The 21,216-nt window shown below is 37.8% G+C and overlaps 1 protein-coding gene across 24 annotated transcripts in view; it reads right to left on the bottom strand.

The window, feature by feature from the left end:
- Positions 1 to 21,216, bottom strand: part of ZNF536 (zinc finger protein 536) — a 344,757-nt gene that overhangs the window by 124,975 nt on the left and 198,566 nt on the right. For all 24 annotated transcript variants that reach the window (XM_064386627.1, XM_064386638.1, XM_064386644.1 and 21 more), the window contains one exon: positions 6,331 to 6,483. In XM_064386627.1, the coding sequence (XP_064242697.1) occupies positions 6,331 to 6,483 (153 nt within the window). The remainder of the gene's footprint in view (positions 1 to 6,330; positions 6,484 to 21,216) is intronic.

The raw sequence follows: 21,216 nt of genomic DNA, 5'->3' as shown, positions 1-21,216 counted from the left end.
CTCCCCATGATTTTTAGCATCTTACCATTTTTGTGCCATTGGTAAATTTTATCAACAGTGATTTTTATATAGTCTTCCAAATAATGACGAAATACCAAATAGATGGAGCTGAAAGCACTGCTGTGGAACTGAGAGTTTATGTGCCATTTCATCTCTGCATACTGATTTGGGGGGGATTTTTTCTTTTGGTTGTTGTTTTGTTGTTGGTTTTGGGTTTTTGCTGGGGGGATTTTCACATATAACAGGCTACTTTTATGAGAAGGAACTTGATAAAACTTTCTTTCATGAAATAAAATTGAAATAAATATGCTACCAATTTTCAATTAGTTACCCAGTTCATTCTGTAATTTTACCCCAAACTTTTGTCAGGGTAGTCCTAATTTCAAGGTCCTAATATTCTTTCTTTTGGGAAATACAATAGCCAGAGCTGTTTTACCACTCTGAGTGCCATGGCTCTCGCTCTGTGTTCCAAGGTGGTTTTTGGGTGTTTTTTTCAATGAACTGAAATGATTTGGAGAGCTCTCCAGCCTGGTTTTTAAAGATTTTATCTAAAGTTATCCAGTTTAATTAATTCTAAAAAATATTAAAATGCAGTGGGCTACAGCATAACAGCCTCATTACTTAATGGGAGCATAACTGTGTCGTTGGAAAATGCTCATGAAAACCATCATGCTTCTTTCTGAAAACAGAGCAGAAGAGTATTCAGTCTTCTATACCATGGTTAATAATTTCTTATCCATTCTTGTCTAGTATTAGCAAGATAGCAATTGTTTGGCCTGTCAGATCCACAGAATTTTACTCCATTTTCTATCACCTCCATAGAGACATACATGTTTTTACTATTGCTTTTAGTTTCCTTTATCACATTTCTTTACTTTTATTTATTTAACTTTGTGCTGTGAGCTTCTTTATTTATTTTTCATCTTTAACACACAGCTTCTTAACAATCTGTCCTGCACCCTGCACTCCCTTTCCCCACTGAGTGAATGCTCCCCTCTCCCTTTTAAATAAGATTTTATGAGTTGTCTGTGGATTGTGCCCTTCTGCTCCTGGTGGTGCTGCTCCTCAGTACAGTGACAGCTTTGCACCAGGGCAAGAGCCCCAACACTTGGAGCCCCATTTGCAGTGGGGCTGTGACAGTCCCTTGGGGATAATGGGAGTTGCAATTTGACCCCACACATTTCTTAACAGGCTACAGTTTGCTTTCATGCAAAGCAAATGAAATCAAACATCTCATAATTCCAGAGAATACTGCTTAATGAAAATATTGAAAACATTTTCCAGCATTTTTTATTTTACCATTGAAACAGTTATTGATAACCTATTTTATCCATTGTGCAGTAGATATTTTAGAAATGAATTGCTGTATGGTTTAATTAGTTCATTATTATGCCTATTCTTACACAGTAATTTCTTTTATCATTCTAATCATTCACTTCACACTTTTTAAACCAAATGGAATATCAAAGGTTCTGTAGGATTATTTTTGGATCCTGCACATGTTTCACCACACAATTAATCTGTTTGTCAGAAACACTAGTTAACTTCTTCTCTTTACTACTTTCCTTTACTAGTCATTTTTCTCTATTATATAAGATGAAACTACCTGTAAAAGGACAGAATTTTGATGGTTTTACTCATTTTATCAAATATTTTTTATTTATGCACTCGCCATCACTATAAAATATTTTAATTTTTATAAACTTTTATAATTGAATATTTTCCTTTATTTAGATCTCATCCGCAATATTTATTTAGTCTTTTTACATGTCTTTACTTAGTTAAAATGCAGAGAGATAAATATGGCTGTTACTTTGCAGGGAAGATTCAGTACATTAATATAAACTGTACACAATTCCCCCAAAGCATATATATATGTTGTAAACCTGAAGACTTTTTACACAGCTGCTTATTGCTAAACAGTGCCTTGTCCAGAAGGGGACAATCTGTGTCTCTAATTGCTGTCACTGAAGCTGAGATTCATTATGTGACTTTCCCATTAAAATGTGAGCATTAATTTGTATAATGAAATATCACCCACTGCAGTGTTCATTAGCCATGCCCTACTGTATACTGCACATTGTTAGCTACCTAGAAACTGTAGTTAATTTCACTAATGGATATTTCCCTACTTAGTGTTTGGTAGGAAATTTATACTGTAACATTACCTCTTAAACTTTTAAGGAAATTTAAATTCAATCAATTATTTTCAACAAAAGTTTGGGATGTCATTAAGACAGGAGAAAAGGCATGCTGTACAATGTTAAGGATGGGAAATCTGGAGGAATCTAGAGAAATGAAAAGTCCTTTTAGTTCATCTTAGAAATGTAAGAATAAAGGATGTTCAATACCAAAATTGTCTCCTCTTGGAGCACACATACCCATTTTCCTTAATTATTCATATTGCTCATCCCACTACAAGCGCCTTCAGAGAATGGCAACAGGCAGTCTTTTTTTAGGAAGGAAATGTGAATTGAATTCATTTAAAACAGCACCATTTTTACTGTATTTCATCAGTTCATCTGAGCATGGTTTAAAATTGGCTAGTCACATTTCCAAGGGAAAATGCAGTAACATTGTAAATGCATATAATACATCTAATATATGCTAGTTGTGTGTCACACGTATCGTAACAGACTCTCAGTCAATGCATACTGCCCTGCCAAGTTTTTTCTTCCTATTCATCTCTTTCTTAGGTTCCTTCTGTTAAGTACAATCCAAACCATCTTTCCTTTGCTCATGCACATTATCCTTTTTTCTTTACTCTAGGGATTTAATTTTGTCTGTCATACTGGGAATATACCTGAGCATCTAATGACAGCACAAACCCAAACTGGTCTGTACCTGCAGTAGCTTCTGAGAGCTAATGCAAGGTGCAGAGAGGTGCTAGAGCCAATCTGAAACCAGCTCCTACATAATGTGTCCCCTGTCAAAGGCAGGACAGAAGAAATTTTAATGTTTTACACTTAACTGTTCCTGCACAGTCCAAAGGTTAAGGCATGCAATGTAAACCCCGCACCACTTACTGTGTTTCAGGGGGGTTTAAAAGTGCTCAGGAACATAAAGGAGATGCTCAGCTCCTTGAATGAAGAGACCTTAAATTGCTGCCTCCAGTGGGGCAAAATGACAACTCTAGAAGCACCTGCATATGGCACATTATTGGTCTGAGATACTCAGATGGTTTGCTTTTTCACAAAAACATCATCTCTGAGGTTTTTTGTACCTCTCAGCTGTATGAGGTATTATTTTATAGCAAGGAGGCTGGCTCCCAAAGTGGGCAGGCCCCCACGTGCCTGCCAGGCACTGCTGTGCACAGACACACTCTGATCCTGTCCCTGCCTCTCCTCCCAGAGAGTTTGTGTGAGCTGGGAGGGCAGCTCAGCCCATCTCTGGCCACTGCTCAGCATCAAGATCTCATCTAAGAGGGCATGAAGAGTTCTGTCTATCCTAAGACCCAAGGCTTACAAGTGTTTTGGCCTGAAAATCCTTCCTCTCTTCATTCAGGGCTGTTCCAGGGAATTGTCTCACCCATCAACTGTTTTTAGAGCAAGAAAGAGGAGAAACTGATTCCACATAATTATGCCCTTTTCCTCTTACCACATGGGAACAATCAGAAATCATACCTTATCTATCTTTCCCTTAAAGCTCTTCCTGCATGAATATCCCTGAGCTAAATAGGAAAAGTCCTCTACAGTTGTGTTTGGACAAAACTGAGTGTGCTAAATAAAACTTTGATTTGGTTTTTTTGTGTGGGTTTTTTGTTGGGTTGTTTTTTTTTTTTAACCTTCACAGGCTTATTATGTGATAGCAAACTACACAGAAACCAGGGCTCAGTGTGGAGTAAGTTGCAACCATGAAATATCCAACAGAAAAAAAGGAGCAACTCAAGCCACTGGCTAATTCTCCAAAAACAGAGCACAGCTTCCTCCTCTTGTGCAAGATTAAGCTGCTTCTCCAGCTTTTTTGGGCCAATTGCCACAGAAGCACCTCCTGGCTGGATCAGGCTTTGGGTCTGCTCTTGGCATGGGTACCAAACCAAGCCAGTCGTGTGCCTCCAAACACACAGATGTTCGAAGGAACCCGACTTCTGCTGAACTGCTTGAGCTCATCTCTAACAAACAGGTGCTGTGAGAACAAGAACAGTAATTGAGTTAATGTAGTGGAGAAATACAGTAAAGTGTTTTTTATCAGTCAGTTATATGATCCAGGCATATAATAAAGATAGAGTGTGACATAAAAGGCAGGAAACTGTCCCTGAGAAGTATGAGCTAACCAATATTTGTTTAATAACTGATATCTATTGCATCATTTCCACTTACTGCAAAGCAACTTAATTTTTATTTAATAACTCTAGTAATTTGCCAATTTACATTTTTATATTATTTATTAGGATTATTTCCAATATGTAAAACATTGCTTCACTTAAACATATTCTTGTCATTATTTACAAATACTTTGTTCTCAACCTAATGGAAACTGATCTTTACCTATTTTAAAATTATAATCATTTTTAAATACATTGTAAATGTTGTTCCCATCGTTTCTTTAAAAAAAATTTTATATTATACAGTTTACTTTTTTCATGTTTTAATTTTCTTTAGTCAGTATTAATATGCAATTTTTATGGAATATTTCCATTGTAATTAATTTACTTTCCATTAGTTCTAAGGCACAAATACCCAGTGTATAATCACTGCCATGTTTAACATAAGAACAAAGTGCTCACTATGTAATAAAACAAAATGAAGAGCTGGGTAACCTCATGTTAAATATCTTTTCTTTTGCCTCTCAAATACTAAAAATGTTGAACTCATTAACCTCCAGAGTTATAAGATTATTTTTCAATAAAATAACTACAGTTTCTTTACTTTTAGTACATTGGAGACCACACAAATAGGTTTTCACCAGGTTTCTTCTCCTCCCCCCCACCAAAGTTCAACACACAGAGAAGAATATTCTTGCCCTAAATAGTTTGCAATCCAGTCAGACAAAACTACATTAAGGTGCCAAATTTTAAATTTGAGTGTGGTATAGTCCACAGTGCAAAAAAGAAAGAACAGAAATGCAGTGAACAAATTTTCCCATTTCAAAACCAATAAATTTTCCTTTAAATCATTTTAATTTTCTAATTTTCAAAATCAGGCCTCACATTCACAAACCCAAAGTATTATGCACTCACATAGGAAAACCATCACTGCTGATTTCAGGAAGGGAGGGGAAGAATGCTTATCTAGTACCTCAGTGAAATAAAAATTAATAGTGAAGATTTTCAAGCAGGAGGTGTAACTGGAATGTATTTCTTCTTGCAATTATTTTACCTTCCTATTAGGAAAGTAGCAGTAAAATTCTGAAATATAATTAAAATAGTTTAAAAATAAAATTAAAATTATGGGGCCCATTATGTCTGTTTCCAAAAAGAAGTATCCCAAATCTCAAGTTTTAAATACTCTCCCAAAGCCTACCAAGACATTTAACCCTGGGAAGAAAACAGGATCCTATTGACCGTATACAGAATTTCAAATGATGTGAACAGCACCTGAGGACTACAACATTTTATGTCAGAATTTAATCATGGATAAAGTCTTCTTAAATACAAACTGTGTCTCTACATGGACCTTGCCATGCACATGTGCACTTTCAAGCAAATGAAATCTTAAAATTTGAATGGAGTGGCTAGAAATAACTAGTACTGAGAGCAGTCCTCACAGTGAGAGAAATACCAAAACAAAATGAGTATCCAGCTCAGTAGCAAATCTCTGTAGGGTAAAATGCTGTAATTGTTACTGAAATAAAATATGGGAAATTTTACCATGGTGGAAAGCATGGTAAGTTTTATTACTTACAAGTACTAATTCGTGTGAGTTCTAGTGGGAAGAAAAAAAAAGCAGATCCGTGAAGCTGATGCATTCATATGAACAGTGAGAGGTTAAAAATGAGCATGCTAAATGGAACAAAAATAGTAACTGAGAAAAACATGCAGAATCCCTAAGCAGATGCTAAGGAAGGCCTTTGAAGCAGTTAGTATAACTAAGTCTGAAACCAATAGGCTTATGCCTATTGAAGGACAAGGGTAATTGAAGGAAACAGTGATGAAGCAGGGAAGGAGACAGAAATAACCTCAACTGGGAAAAGATGATTCTATTAAAGTGGTCTTTATCCAACAACACATTCCTTGTGCTTTTATTTAAGACTGTCATACATCTTTCTCAAAAGACTTTCTCCAACTAATAAGTCCAAATCTACAGTGGGAATTAAGGTTCCTAGGCACATTTTTTGTTAACCCCCACACACACGAGGCTCGTGCCGACAGTGCTCACTTGTTCCTCTCACCTGTGTGTATTCTCAAGTGGACCTTTAAGTGGTGGGATGTTCTGAAAGTTTTTCCACAATATGGGCAGTCTTTCATGGCAGAACCAAGGCTCCTGTCTCTCAGTAAAGCTGGCTGCTGGACTCCTACAGATCTCCCAGCTTCTTCTCCAATGTCTGCAACACAGAAATGTTCTCACATCACTTCAGCACATGTCAGAAGTTGTTCTCACTAAAACTGCTAACACAACACAAAGTTAAACATGTCAATACTACACCTGTCTATTTCATTCTTTAAATCTGACAGAATGCTGACAATTCATGTATTTTCTTGTTATTGTCTTAAATTATTTCATCTTTCCCATCATGATTTTAAGCAGCATATGGCACCTTTATATACTGAATTATACAAGAAAAGAAACAGCTGTGTCAGCAGCTGGTTTGATTTCTTCTTTTGCTTAGTTCCTATTAATTTTTTCCCCAAAAGTTTGAGATTGTTCTTTTGTTGATCTATTTAATTTATAAGTATTGTGAAAACCTGTAAGCTTTTAGAGGGAAAAAGTTTGCACCAGTATAATAAAACCTCCTAAAACAAGAGAATTGCAGTGAAGGGAGGTCCAACAGCACTGAGAATGTCCACATGCAAAGCTAACCAACTCCCTCTGCAACATCTCAGCACTGGAATTACAACAGGCAACCGAGAGAGTGGCCTAATATCATGTGAAAAACAATGAAAAAACTGCTCAGATGAGGGGGAATTCCATCTCCCTCTCACCCGCAGCTCCTGTGTTTTCTCCTTCAGAGCTCACAGCTACACTTATTCTTTGCATCACAACACAATGGGTGAGACTCCAGGACACCTCTTCTCTCTCCTGATATAAAGAAACAGTCATCTTGAATGAACTGCTTTTATCCAAGCAGGCAAGGAATAAAATAACTTACCAAACACTGACATAAAAATTGCAAAAAAAAATGTAGGGCATTAAAAAAAAGTCATTATTCAAACCACACAAGGCTCATCCATCATCTTGTACACAGAGGGTCATGTAATATCACTGTAAGCATCAATTCAGTATCACTGTAAGCACCAGTGCATGATGTCACCAAAAACCATGGCAAATGTTGAAGCTGTGACCCAGATTGGCACTGCTGGCACGTCAGGAGCAGGACACATGGACACAGCATCACACCCTGTGCAGAACTGAGCTATCTGGGTTAGATCCAGGTGGGGAGCACAGAGTTAAAACCTGCATGCAGTCTTGATTATTTCAACCATAAACTACTGATTAAAAATGTTCTGTCTTTACCCATTTGATATGTAACTAAAGCTGTCAGGAAACATAGTGCAGTTTACACAGCATTGCCTTTTAAAAGGAAATAATGGCACATAAGAAAGACTTAGATATTTGGCTCTAAAAAAATTTATTCTCACAGTAGCAGAGACCCAAATCCACATTTCTGGAAAAGGTAACACTAACAGGCGTTTCAGTATGTATTATAAAATGGTTCCTCTAAACAATTTTGCTTAAAGCTGAAAGAAGGAGATGATAGAGCCATTAAATACACATATATATATATATATATATAATCTCTGTCATGTATGTAATCAAGCTATTACTACTTTTCAAAATGTAAATCTGATAGTTTTCACATCACATTCCTGTTTCACATTTTCTGACTGTTCTCAGACTGCAGAGTTAAAGCATAATATTTAAGTTAGAAAGCTAGTAAATGTCATTTTGAATTATCTTCAACTACATAAAGTTGCATGGTATAGGAGTCTATTTTGTCCTGTGAGTCTAGGAAAACATATGTAGGTGCTAGCCTATAATTCCAATATCCCTAAAGAGTTTAGATTTTCTGTGTTTTTACTCCTCAAAAGTTGTATACAATTATGGCTTAAGCTTCTTTTAGAAAAAAAAAAAAAGAATTCCTGAGTGCAAAAAGATTTTCATGAAGTGCAAAACACAGAATGCATGATGATAAACTGCAGGATTTTATTTTGATTTTCAATAAATACTATATGAGCATTATAGATAAATATATAGATAAAGTTAACAAGCCACTCAGGAGGAATTTACAGAATAAGTCTACTAGCTATGTTTTGCTACATGTCACTCCAAATGATGGCCTGTTATCCATTTGCCTTTTATCTTTCTATCTAGAATATGTGTGGCCCAATAAAAAAGAATAAATTTGTAAGATGAACAGCTCTCTTTGCAGATTTAAGAGTCTAATTTTCACTTTACACAAAATTGAATTTTTTCAAGGGAGCAAGACGATGGAGTTTACTCTAGCACTAATCCCTCTGAAAAAGCAAACTGAAAACAACAATGAAGCAAAGAAAGATGTGGGTGGTCTGAAGAGTTCTCTTTTAGATTTAAGTAGACATACAGTAGATAGCTCCAAAGGCTTTACTCCAACAGGGGCCTTACCTTGAAGAATTTTTCTTCCCACAGTGAAAGCATTCCTAAGACTTTAAAGCTGGGCTGAGGGGTTTTCTTTTGAATTCCTCTGCCTACAAAGCCCACCGAAGCGCTGGAGGCCATCGCTACCTGAATGAGCAGCTTTACATCTAAGGTCTTTTATTCCCAACAATGAAAAGATATGTTCAAGGCTGCCGACTCTCCCCATCAAATGCTAACCCAGCTTCTTACCACAGCCCCATTTTGCCACATTGTACCTCTTTGTCAAAGCACTTAAGTTTAAAATGTGCTTAACTTTAAAATGTGTTTAAGTCTTACTGACTCTGCAACTGAGGTTTTCTTATGTTGAGTCTCTCAGAAGTGATCTGGGGAAACTAAAGATGAAAAAAGAAGAAACTGACAAGAAAAAAGGTAAGAAGCAAACTGAGGAACACAGACTGTGCCAACATCAGAATATGTGGGGAATGAAAACTCCTCAGCTTTATCAATAATCATGTATTCTACACCTCTGATGTCCCCCTTCTCCTATTATTGAAAGCACCTTCACAAGGAGAATCTCTCAGCTTTGTTAAATTATGCAAAAATATAGCAAAAAGTAGTTTTAAAGAATGGCACAACTAGGATTGGCCTCCACAAATTAATTTATTATTTACTCAGTATTTTAGCTATGGTTTTGGGAGCTTCTCAATTCTGAGGATAAAAGATCAGGAAGGAAAGAGAACAGTTACTTATCTTCCAGCCATTGTGGTTCCCTGATTTATGTGTCTATATGATGTGCATTTGATGCACGTGGGATTACACTGCTTTTTTTACTATCCATTTCCATTATAGGCAGGTCAGCATCCTGAATATCTTCCTGCCCATCCCAACCTTTCCTGATTAAAGTGCAGGAAATAAGAGACTGAAGTATGATATAGATGTACATACTAGATGTGAGACTTCCCAGCCTTGCCTCTGAACTTACTCTCTCTGAGCTTTCCTTTCACTTTGTAGTGTCTGTTCACAGCAGAAGTGCTGGACAGAAATGTGAAAAGCAACATTCAATTCTAAACATGAAACTGGTTTTTGGAGCAGTCTAAGGACAAGGAACAGCTGAGAGTCCCCAGCTGCTCTGTGTGCTGTACCTGCTGGGCAGGCAGAGAGCATTCCTGACACAGGACAGAGGAATTCAGCCACAAAGCAGCTGCTGGGGAGGTATGACAGGGACATCTCTTGCACACCATGCCTCAACTGCACTTAATGTGACTGTGCCCATGTTCCTGTGGGGTAAATGCAAGAAAGTTCACTTCAACATCTGTATCAGAAGGTGGTGATTAACTGCATAACCAAAGAGCCAATTTGGCCAAAAGGTGAGCAAATTTATTTGGCATTAACCAATTAACCAGTCTATAAGATCAGTATTTGAGGGATTGCCCTTTTTCAGACAGATGCCCTGTTCTCAGGGGAGAAGGGCCTAAAAGCCACCACTGCTCATCTAGCAGGGAGATCAGGCTGGTTCCACATCACTGCCACAGGCAGAAAGAAAGATTCCACAGAGATACATAATCCAGACAAACAGTTATGGAGCCAGGAGCACTTTTACAGTAGAAGGTTAAAAGAAAGTGAGAAAGTGAGAAAGTGAGAAAGTGAGAAAGTGAGAAAGAATACCAGTGAATCCTTTTTTTACAATCAATATCTGCTGGTTATCAGAAATGGTCTAGCCAGAAATGAGCCATGACCACAGCCAGCAGTGCCCTCAGCACACAGATACAGATGCCAGAGAGGAGAAATGCCAACTTCACTGGATGCTGCCAGAAAAGAGAAGACAAACTTAGATGGACAGTGAGTCTCTGTACTCAAAGCAGAATCTATGTAGGCAGTCATACGAAGAGCAAAAGGAAACAAATTCTTTGACATTTCCATATATATTCTGTATGACTGGTCTGAAATGAGCCCATGGACATGATTAGAAAAGGGTGGATTGCTTTTGTATAAAGAAAACTGTTTTCACTTGGTTAGGCAGCAGCACTGACTTCAGCCACGATAGCAATCAAATTCTGAAAGGAACATCTACATATATGTGCCACAAATCTCACCAGAGCATTTATTTGCTGCGTACATGTGAAGGTGCAGGGATTCACAAAGAGGTGCTGTCATGTTCAAAGGAGCTAAATTGAAGCCCTCATGAAGCCTAGATCATCAGTGAAGTCAGTTGGAATTTGTTGACATAAGGTTTGCCAAACTAGCCAAAAAAAAGGCAATCACATGGAAAAGGTAATCAACTCACAAAATAGGCAATCAGTCTTACAAGTATGTGTTTAGTCTTGCACAATTTTCAACACTTTTAAAGAACCCTTTCAAAATGTGGCCAGAAGCCTTTAAAGCTGCACACAATCCCAGGTTTTCATATATTTCTGAAATTCAGAATATTTGTAATTCAAATCTGCCTGTGAAAGTTAATAAAAACTTGGTGCAATGAGAAGTGGTACTGACCACAGCTATTTTTTGATGACCCATAAACCACCCAGATTAGCCCATCTTGTGGCAGGAAATCCAGTGTCAAGAAAGGAGTTAGAAGATATTCAGTGTGTTAATCCTGTCACTGCTGTCAGCTTCTTGCAAGTATGCCTGAAGTCAACCACCTCATTCCCTGGGAAGCAACATAGAATATGCCAAGTTTCTGGGAAAACATGCTTTACCTTTCTTGCCTCTTCCTAAGAGAAAGCCTTGATAATACTGAAAATAGTGGAAAATAGGAATATAATTAGGGGTATAATTAATCATATTTTTCTACCTACCTGAAGTAGCTTCAATTAGCATCATCCCATGTAAATGAGAACAGAATCTGGCCCTGTGCTCATAATTTGAAATTAGAACCCTATTAGTGGATGTCACTACACTTTTTCGCTAGTGAAGTTCGTGGTTTAAAATGAAGGTTTCTAATATTACTAAATATTACAGTTATATTTTAGGCCTCCAGAAAGAGTTACTAATGTCTTAGGTCAGGAACAACTTGCTGTCTCTATTGTTTCATCAAGGATTTAGGTTTTATAATGACCATATAAGGGAATCTTAAACTGTTTCTATGGATTGGCAGAGAATTTGTTTAAACACAGAGCTATTTTAGAAGAGAATTGGAAAGGAGGCCTACTAGTGAGAAAGCAGCATTCACATTGTTTGTATTATTAGAAATAAAGATTATACAAAGGTTCCAACGGTAAATAAAAAGATGCCACGTCTGAGATGAGAATTCCCTCTTAACCCTCTGAACCACACAGACAAACAACACGCACAGACTGCCCTGCCTCTGTCAACAATTAGTCACTGGCAAAGTTAAACTTAAAACACAGATTAAACTGAAGTAAAATGCCCAGAACCATCTGTATGGGGCAAGACTTGCAGCTTGTAGAGGTAAGCAAGTGGCAGCCACAGCCAGCACCTTGGGCTGCAGGGGAGTACCTGGGTGCTATTTCAAGTTCAACAGGAAGGGAGCCAAAATATTGTAAGGAATTTCTTATGAACTGGTGATGCACACACACCTCAAGCCCACTCCTGGAGCACCACACGCTTGAAGATTGGAGGTTTTCACACCCCATGGGTTCAAAACACATACATGGCAATACTGTAAGTATGCAGTGCTGGTTATAGCTTAATGCTTTTCACTGTGGTACTCTGAGACTTACAAAATCTGTACATAGAGCACAGAGAGACGTTGATGGAACACTTCAACAAAATTAAGATTTTGTTAATGACAAAATGTTTCTTATCCTCTTCTTTTCATTCCAATCAAATTCCCTACAGAGGTTTCTTTTTTGCAGTTCTTAGCAGCCTTACTTCTCAATTTTTTTAAAAAAAATTAAAACCTTTTAAGATAATCAGAGATCAAACACAGTTTCTGAGTACATCATTTTAGCTGTTTCATTTCTTTGAAGAATCGTGTGACCGAAAGACGTAGAAACTCAGATTTAGCACTTAAAACACAGGGTTGTTTACTTGCCATTAGCTGACAGAGCTCAGTTTTTACCAAAAATTGAGCATGGTGAAGAAAAAAATTTTTTTGAGAGAATATTTTTTGTGTGAGACCACTTTACTTCTTTTGTTTTGGGTTTTATTTTAAGAAAGAAATCATCTTAAGCACCTTACAATATCTTTCATTTAACAGTTGGCAGAAGGAAACTCCCAGATGAACACTGGCCTGTGTCTTTCTCTTTAACCAGCTGAGTGATCCAAGCTTTTAATAAAGCTGTTCCAATTATTGTAAAAGTCATCTAGTACCTTATAGCCACAAATATTGACAGTTTATTGCACAACGCATTCATGGCATTTGAAGGTCACATCATACATAATACATACACTTTTATAAAAGTGTCTGGAACAAAGAGATACATGATCAGCAATTACATCTTACCATTCGAGGGTATGATTTTATACTTATTGAAAATGAAATACTATGAGAAATGCAAATTGTTAATAAAACACAAAATAGTTCATTTTCTGTATTTATTGTTTTATTAATCAGCAGTACCAAGTTCAGTTGTATCAAATCAATGGAATGCCATTCATGCCTCAAGAAGATTACAGTTAAATATTATTATCCTGCAAACCATCACAGATATTCTTAGCTCAGAATGAGAAGAAGGTTCAAATTTTAATCTCACTACACCTCTCAGCCCTACTGAGTTCACTGTAACTTCAACTCTTACACTTGAGTCAGGACTTCACCATATTGTTACAATATTAGTTTTGATAAAACTGACTTGGAATAAAACTTAAAAGAGTGCTGAAGATTTTTTTAAAAAAATATATGTACATGCAGGCATGTAAAAATTCTTCACCCTCTTCCAGTGCCCCTGACTTAAGGTCATTCTAAAAACCACACACACATGCACAAATGGTGTAATTAAAAGTTAAAAGTTGCAATTTATTCAGTCAGACCTGTGCACAGTTCTTCAATGAATTCAAAGACATCAGAAATATACAGAGCAGAGTCATGGAGTGCTTGGTTTTGGTTAGAGTCTTCACTTTTTTGATGTTACTACTAGCTCCTGGAGCCTCCAGCTACCTAATGAGAGGTGGCTAGAGGCAAATGACTATGGATCACTACATTGTTCCCCACAACATTATTGCCCTAAAACCATTTTTGGCAGTTTGTTTCCAAATTACAGAATACAAGAACTTCTCTCCAAAGCCCTTAACGTACAAAACTCTTCCACCATCCAACCCCTCCTCTGGATTTTCAGATCTGCCACTCCAAAATCATGATCTTGAAATCTCATTTCCTTAACCTGACTGTATAGCTGAAAGCACATCCCATCCCAAATCACCTAGTTTGTCAGATATTTGTCATGAAATTCCACTAGACTTGTGTAATCTTTCCACAGGAAAAGAGGAGGCTTTAGAAGTGAATGTACTTTGCCATTTATCAGAATGTCATTTATATAGCTAGTGCTAATTCTCGCTTTCTTCAGAAGAGCACCTGAGCTGCCAGGACACTCTGTTGTACTTCTCTGTCCATATTGTGTGTCTTCACAAGCAAAGCAGCTTTTCGACATTTTGGACCAGCAAAATTGGGCGTAAAGACATATTCATGGATCTTTCCTTGGTTTATTGCCAATGGTCTTTGTCATCTATCCTCAAAATTTACTTTGGTGTCTAATTATGCTTCTGATAGCAAGGTTATCTCCCAAACATCTCATATGATATATCTCGTATGGTTTTCCCCTCCCTTTCTTAAAACAAGCTCAGAATATTCTGGAGCTTCACCAAAAGTTAGTGTGAACAGTAGTCTGTGATTTTCAGCAGTTTTCTTACCCAAACCCTTGACTCACCTAGGTTAGCTTTAATCCTGTCACCTAAATTTGAAATGGGCACTTGATTACTGACCAGGGAGAACAAAGTCTTTTCAAACTTGATACAGATTGTATACTGCTTTTGGACAAAATTCCAGTGGGGAATCTAAGCACAGAGGCTATCCAACTGGACCATCTTTTGGATTTGTATGTGTTATTTGTAGGCAGGTGTTCAGGTACCAGATGGCCCTAAAACCCATACTACTCAGGTTATAGCAGCTTCTACAAGCTGTCTGCATCATATTCCCATCTCTGAGATTTACAGAGTGGCTACATGGAGCTTGATAAACACTTTTACCTAGCATTGCTCTCCTGATGCCAAGGCTAGATCAGATATCCAATTTGGGAGAGTTGCCTTACAGTCCCTCTTTAATTAAGTACTCCTGATCTCCCACTCCTGGGATGGATTGCTACTGCTGATTAAGCTCCAGAAGTAAGGATCTGTGGAGGCAATTTCATGAGGGAGGAAATGAAGTTGCTAGCTAATCAACTAAAATAACCATTAACTGGACTTCTGCAAATGAATATGTTGCCTTCTCCTTGCTTCCATACTTGCCCTGTTTCTTCCACCTTGGGAGCTCTATAACCCTACAAACCAGAGGGGTAAGGGGCACTTCACCATGACCTCTATCTTGTTCCTAAAACACCTGTGGGACAAACAGGACCATTTGGTACAGTGTGCAGGCTACACTATGAAGGAAATCCAAGATGGTATCAGCAAACCATGGGATAAATGAGTAATCTGTGTGGAAGAGAGCTCTGATGAATCTCTTTCCTCTAAGTTCTTCTCATGTTCCCAAAAATGCATTCTCTCAGACTCTAAGAAGTACAAATTACCACCATTTACCATTTCTCCTTGTAGTTTTCTAAACCCATTGATATTTTTTAAAATCTGAGTACTTTCAGAGAGATATTTATTAATTACAATAGCCAAGTTTCATCCTCAGTTTCTGGGTTAAAAAAATCAAAAAAACAAACAAATATTTTTTTTCAAGTGAGAACCACAGACCTGCCTTCATTATAAGTAGCTCTCAGGGCATCAGGTATCATTGGGTAAGTTCTTGAACACTATTGTTTAAGAAAACCCTTTTTCATTACTATTATCTTATCACAAAGTGGAAAAATCAGCACAGGAGTGCCAGTAGCAGGTCATCAGATTTTATAAAAATTCATTCTACTAAAGAAAATCATTAATTATTTAAAATGTCGCAAGAATGTCTTTCTGTAGACAATGGCAAGAAAAAAAAAAACAAGAACAAAACCAAAGAAAAACAACAAAAGAACGAGGCACGTAAAAAGGACTATACAGGTAGCTAAATTACTAATTTCCCCCTCAACAAAATGAGAAGAATTAAAGACTCTCATTCCATTTACAGATTACTGATTAGAGAGGTGCTGACAGAGTCTCTAAAGAGTGAATAATGTCATGGTGTGTGTTACAACATTTGGACTATGATATGAGAGGCTTTTCCAGTATCTGTATTTTCTTACTTTTAACTTTCCAGTGCTCCTTTCAAACTAAATGACCACTTTGAGCTAATATAAATACTTTTGTAAATAATTTTTTTCCCATTTAACTTCTTTGGTACAAGCCACTTGAGGATAATTTCCAACTTCTTTAACCATTTCACAAAAAAAAAAAAAAAAAGCTGTATTTGAATAAATACTTACAAGCAACTCTAAACTGCTGAATCTACTTTACTAGCACCCTTTTTCTATAAATAAAATATGTTAATTACATTAGTTTTGCTGTAATGGAAAAATATTGATTAAATTCATTACATTAAATCTTGAGAAGGGATCCTTTAACTCTTTGGTATAGGTTTTTCCCTCATTGTTTTAACAGTGTACTGTGTGAATACCAAGAACATGATATTATCTGAAAGAACTCATTAATTTTTTTATACTAATGTATCTCAAAAAAGTATTACTAGGTCAACTCATATCCATGTTTTGTAAAATAGCCTTAATGTACATGGGTACCATAAAATGATATTTGTGGGTGTGCTGGTTTTGCATTTGGGCTATTAAAATTCTGAAATGCTGCCTATGGAGCTGATCTATCAACAACCCAGTTTTCCTCTTCTACTATGAAAATATAATTTTTTTTCATCTGAACTACTCTAGTCAAAAAAAAAAAAAAAAAGAAAAAATATTTTGAATGCTGTCCTCTGATTTAGCTGAGCTTGTGGCAATAACTGGTTTAGGCATAGGCTTCAGTATGCTGGAATGATCCTGAAACTAATTTTGCATGTGTTGGAGTTGGACTGTGGCCATGCACGTCAGTATGCTGGAACAGAGTTATCTAAATCCTGAGCCTTATTTTACATGTGCTGGTGTTGGACTGTGGCCCTGCAATCTTTTAGGTCTCCATCTGTAGCTATCAAAGCCAGGGTGTGCCCAGCCACTCGCTACTGCTCACTGCTTTCCTTCCACAGAAAAGCTGCAGGCTCACAACCACCCTCCACACACTGGGGTCACTGGGAGCTCTTCAGAGTCCTGGCTGGTCTCATCAACCTTTCTCTAAAGCCTCTTTGCAGCCATGACCAGCCTTTTGCAGTGCATCTCACTAAGACCCTAGGTGGTTATCAAGCTCCACACCAGTGATGAGAAATACCAACCTCTTGGACAGATGTTTCCTCAGATTCAGCACATTAATTCCTTTCTCAATACCAGGTAAAACAGCCCTCCCATACTTCAGGAAGCTGTGGAGACCACAGTCCCACCCATGACTGTTGGAAAACCCTTTCTAGTTTCCCAGCCTGAATATTTTCCCTTCAGCCATCAGCCAAAGGAATTTGAAGCTCAGAAAGTCTAGTCCAAAAGCTGGCAATTGTTTACTTCTGGGGAAGTGGACAAGGAAAGATCAGGCACTCGGAGGCTACAATAAAGAAACCCAGGCTGTGCACCAATCTGGAACACCAGCACAGAGGCAGGAATGGGGACTGAGGAAAGCAAAGTCACTGTACAAAGTCCTTATCACCCCAAAGTGAACTGGTGACCTCCAGGGACAGACAGGCTGATGGCAGCAATGCACAAAGTTTTTGCAATCTGTTTACTTACAGCTCCTCCACATTAACCCACCAGTAAATACATATTTTAACCCATCAGAAGCACCTATAAAATTAGGACTGGCTTGACTTGCAAACACATTTTCCTACCACAAATTCTGTCTCTATGGAGCCCAGCAAGCTGGAGAAACAACTTCACACTCAGGTCAAAATTAGAAATTTGAATGAAGATCAGGCACTCTTCTCTGGCTGGACAGACACAAGTTATCTTACTGTCTGCCTCAGAGACAGAGAGACTTATTTTAGAAGAAGGATAGTGTTCTATCTCTTAACTTATTAGCAATGCACTTTCTTCAAATTCCAACAGCAAAAGAAATTCAAAACCCAGGTAGTCTGCATGCACGGAAGCACCTTTTGTTTAATAAATAATTCAACCATGTATTCCTTTTTAATTTAAAAACGGTCTGACTGAACAGTCAACAGAGTGAACTAAAGTTGGCAAAATACAGTGTTGAAAAATTAAAAAGTGTATTCAAGGCCGTATTCATTTGCTTCACTTCTCATATACTGGAGAGACAGGCTGTGCTGAAGTTCTAGCTTTTTTCTTTTTCTTTTAAATTATACACATTCAGTCACATGATGCTCACTTGCCTTTGAAAGCTGCCTTGCCCTGGAATTAGTCTTTCTCTCTTTCTGTTACTAGTACAGCAGCTGTTGCTCCTCTACCTCATGAACATCATCAGAAATTCAGCCAAAATCTTCTCACGAGCTCCTCTGCCATGCCTGTGAGGGCCAGACTTAAGCTATCGACCATCTTGGAAAGCAGAAATGCTGTAAAACCTTCTGGAAATATTCAGATCACCATCAGATTGATGGTCCCATACATCAATAAGTGTATAGTGAGGTACAGGAAACATGTCTGGCAGCAAAAATCTGCAGATACTGATGCATTGAAATCCATCCCAGGACTGAGTTTGTAACACACTGTTGCAAATGAGTACAAATACTTGGGATCAGTCGAGTGCATTTGGTACTCTCTTACTCTCTTGAAGACAGCCAAAAGCATATAGCACTATCTTAAATATGAATTTACAGGCACATTTATGTAAAATAAAATTCTTAGTAGTAAGTAGTTAAGAATAAGAAAAAAAAAGCTAATGGAGTCAACTCTTACACAGCCTTCTGTACCACAGTTTCAAATAATTTATTGAATCTTGGAGCAGATGGAAAGGAAAAAGTAATTCTGTGGTTAAACCTGCTTATTTCAGATTTCTGGAGATGAATCTGCTCTCCCACACATCCCAAAGCTGAAGCAGGTACTTAATGCTTTCCTAACTCATGACAGCCTTTAAGCCTCTGCTCTGCTGAGGGTTTGGTTCCCATCACTCTGAATGGCTTTCCCATGTTTTTCATCCTTTCTGATTGCCACCTTCTGCAGCAATGACCATTCCACAACCATCAGACAACAGCCACCAACACGAAATTCCAAGGCTGATAATGCTCAGATGACATTAAATGCTGACAAAAGGAAATCTTATCTCCGAGAGGTCAGATATGCAGGAAAGAATATCCTTACTAGGGAGGAGAATAGGGGAAACCTGACCCTTACAAAGTAACATTGCCTTTATAGAAAATGATTTGGCAATAAGATCTTTCAAAGTGGACATATTTGTTTAAAACTCATGTTAGATCCTCTGGATGACAGACATGAGTCATATTTAGGAGACAGAAGTTTCACAAGTGCATCCTGACTATTACACATCTTATGGAAGTAGAGCAGGCTTTCTTCAAATTTTTGCTATTCTGAGCACCAGTAAAATTTCCTGCAATATATAGGATGAAAACAGCAACTACACCAGATAAATTTGTATGGATAGGAAAATTTCAACATCTCCCATTGCTCTGACAAAACCTCCTATGAATGATACGTCCAAAATGTATCTCTGAATCTGACAAAGTATGAATAATGCTTCAGTAGAACTACAGAGATTTAGACACAACTCCTCCCCTGCAAGTCAGAGAACCCTCAGGTTCTAATTTTGGCCGATTACTGGCTTGCACTGAGACTCTCTGCAATAAGCACCACGTCAGAGAACAGACTGATTTACACCCAGAGAATGCAGGCTCCTGCATTTGTGCAGACACACGTTTCCATGCCTTTTCAGGATGGCAGTGGTGGGAGCCACTCCAACAGCCTGGCAAGCCCACACAGAATTTGGTACATGACAAACTGGCTTGCACAAGATTACATTTGAAAGCTGTCTACAGTGGGACTGGCCAACCTAACAAAGTCATGCATGGGGTTGAGGAAAGGTGAATGGCAGCATTAACTGGTCAAATGAAACTTAAATAATTCTAACAATTCTACCAGTACTGGCTCTTTTCTGGCTACAAATTTTACAGATATGTGTTCAGTCATGAGGGTCATAGCTATTTGTTTCAAGAGAGAGATTTTGTTGACTAACTAGGCAGTGCAGCTTGCTGATAGATGCTGAAATATTATAATAAAGGACGGACAAATAAACAGTATCTCCCTACTGCTGCCATTTTTGCATCATAAAACTGCAGGAGAGTAGCATTGTGCATTTAAAACAAACAATGGTGGGAAGATGCAACTTCAGAAAGGCAGCTCAGATCCCAGACAGGACGCTGAGGAGTGTTGTAGATCAGTGAAACGGATTCCAGAAAAGAATTTTGCTGGATAGTCAGTCCATCATCTGCAGTACTGCTCCAGTGAGTGCTGTTCACCAAGAAGCAACATACTTCCTCTCTGAGTTCTAGGGTGCTTTTCAATTAATATTTGTTTTAGTTATGTTGAATCACTGCTCATCTACTAAGATATTATTTGATTTAAAAAAAGAAAAAAATCCTTTCTTCTTGGTTACATTTTCACACAGGTTTTTTGAAGTAGGAGAGTAAACACACAGTCCCTAAGATGGCAATTTCCATTCATAGTTTGACAACTAAATGTTGCGATGTTACTTGAAACTCCTGCCTCTTATCTTTCAATTTTTCTTTAGGGAAAAACAGCACAGAAATATATCCTGCCATCTATTTGAAAAGATGCAGATATAATCCACCTATGATGATGCAATTTTTGGAACTAAGACTGTGATCCAAAACAGCAGTCTGATCTACATTTTAACCGCAGCTATTACAATAAATAAACCTAAACATGGTGATTCTCCATATATCTATATTTATTCTGATAACGCTTAGCTAGATTTCTGGCTGAGAATGCTTTACATAAGTAATCATTACTGAAAAGTTTCCCTGAAAAATATGTATCTTAAGACTGTAGCATTATAGATACGAGGGGCTATGCATCCAGATCTCTCCTCGTTTTCCATCTGTGCAGAATTTGCTGGCCATCAAATGTTTAAATATCTGAGGGTCTTCTGATGGCAGACAAGCAGTAACATAAGATCAGTTAGGGACAGCTGCTGTCAATATCACAGAAAAACCCATCTCCTCTGGCATTGCCAGGGACTTTGTTCAGCATGGTCATTTGAGGCAGCAATGGCAAACCTGTCCCACGGAGCAGGGTGTACCAGGGAGGAGGCTGAGGCACACAGCGTGGGAACTGATGGCACTCCTCTGGATTCCTGCAAGGGACCACACCCCTGTGGAGGAGCTGTGCTTCTC

Source organism: Passer domesticus, chromosome 12 (genome assembly GCF_036417665.1).
Source record: "Passer domesticus isolate bPasDom1 chromosome 12, bPasDom1.hap1, whole genome shotgun sequence".
NCBI lineage: Eukaryota > Metazoa > Chordata > Aves > Passeriformes > Passeridae > Passer > Passer domesticus.
This window is presented reverse-complemented; position numbering and strand designations above follow the sequence as displayed.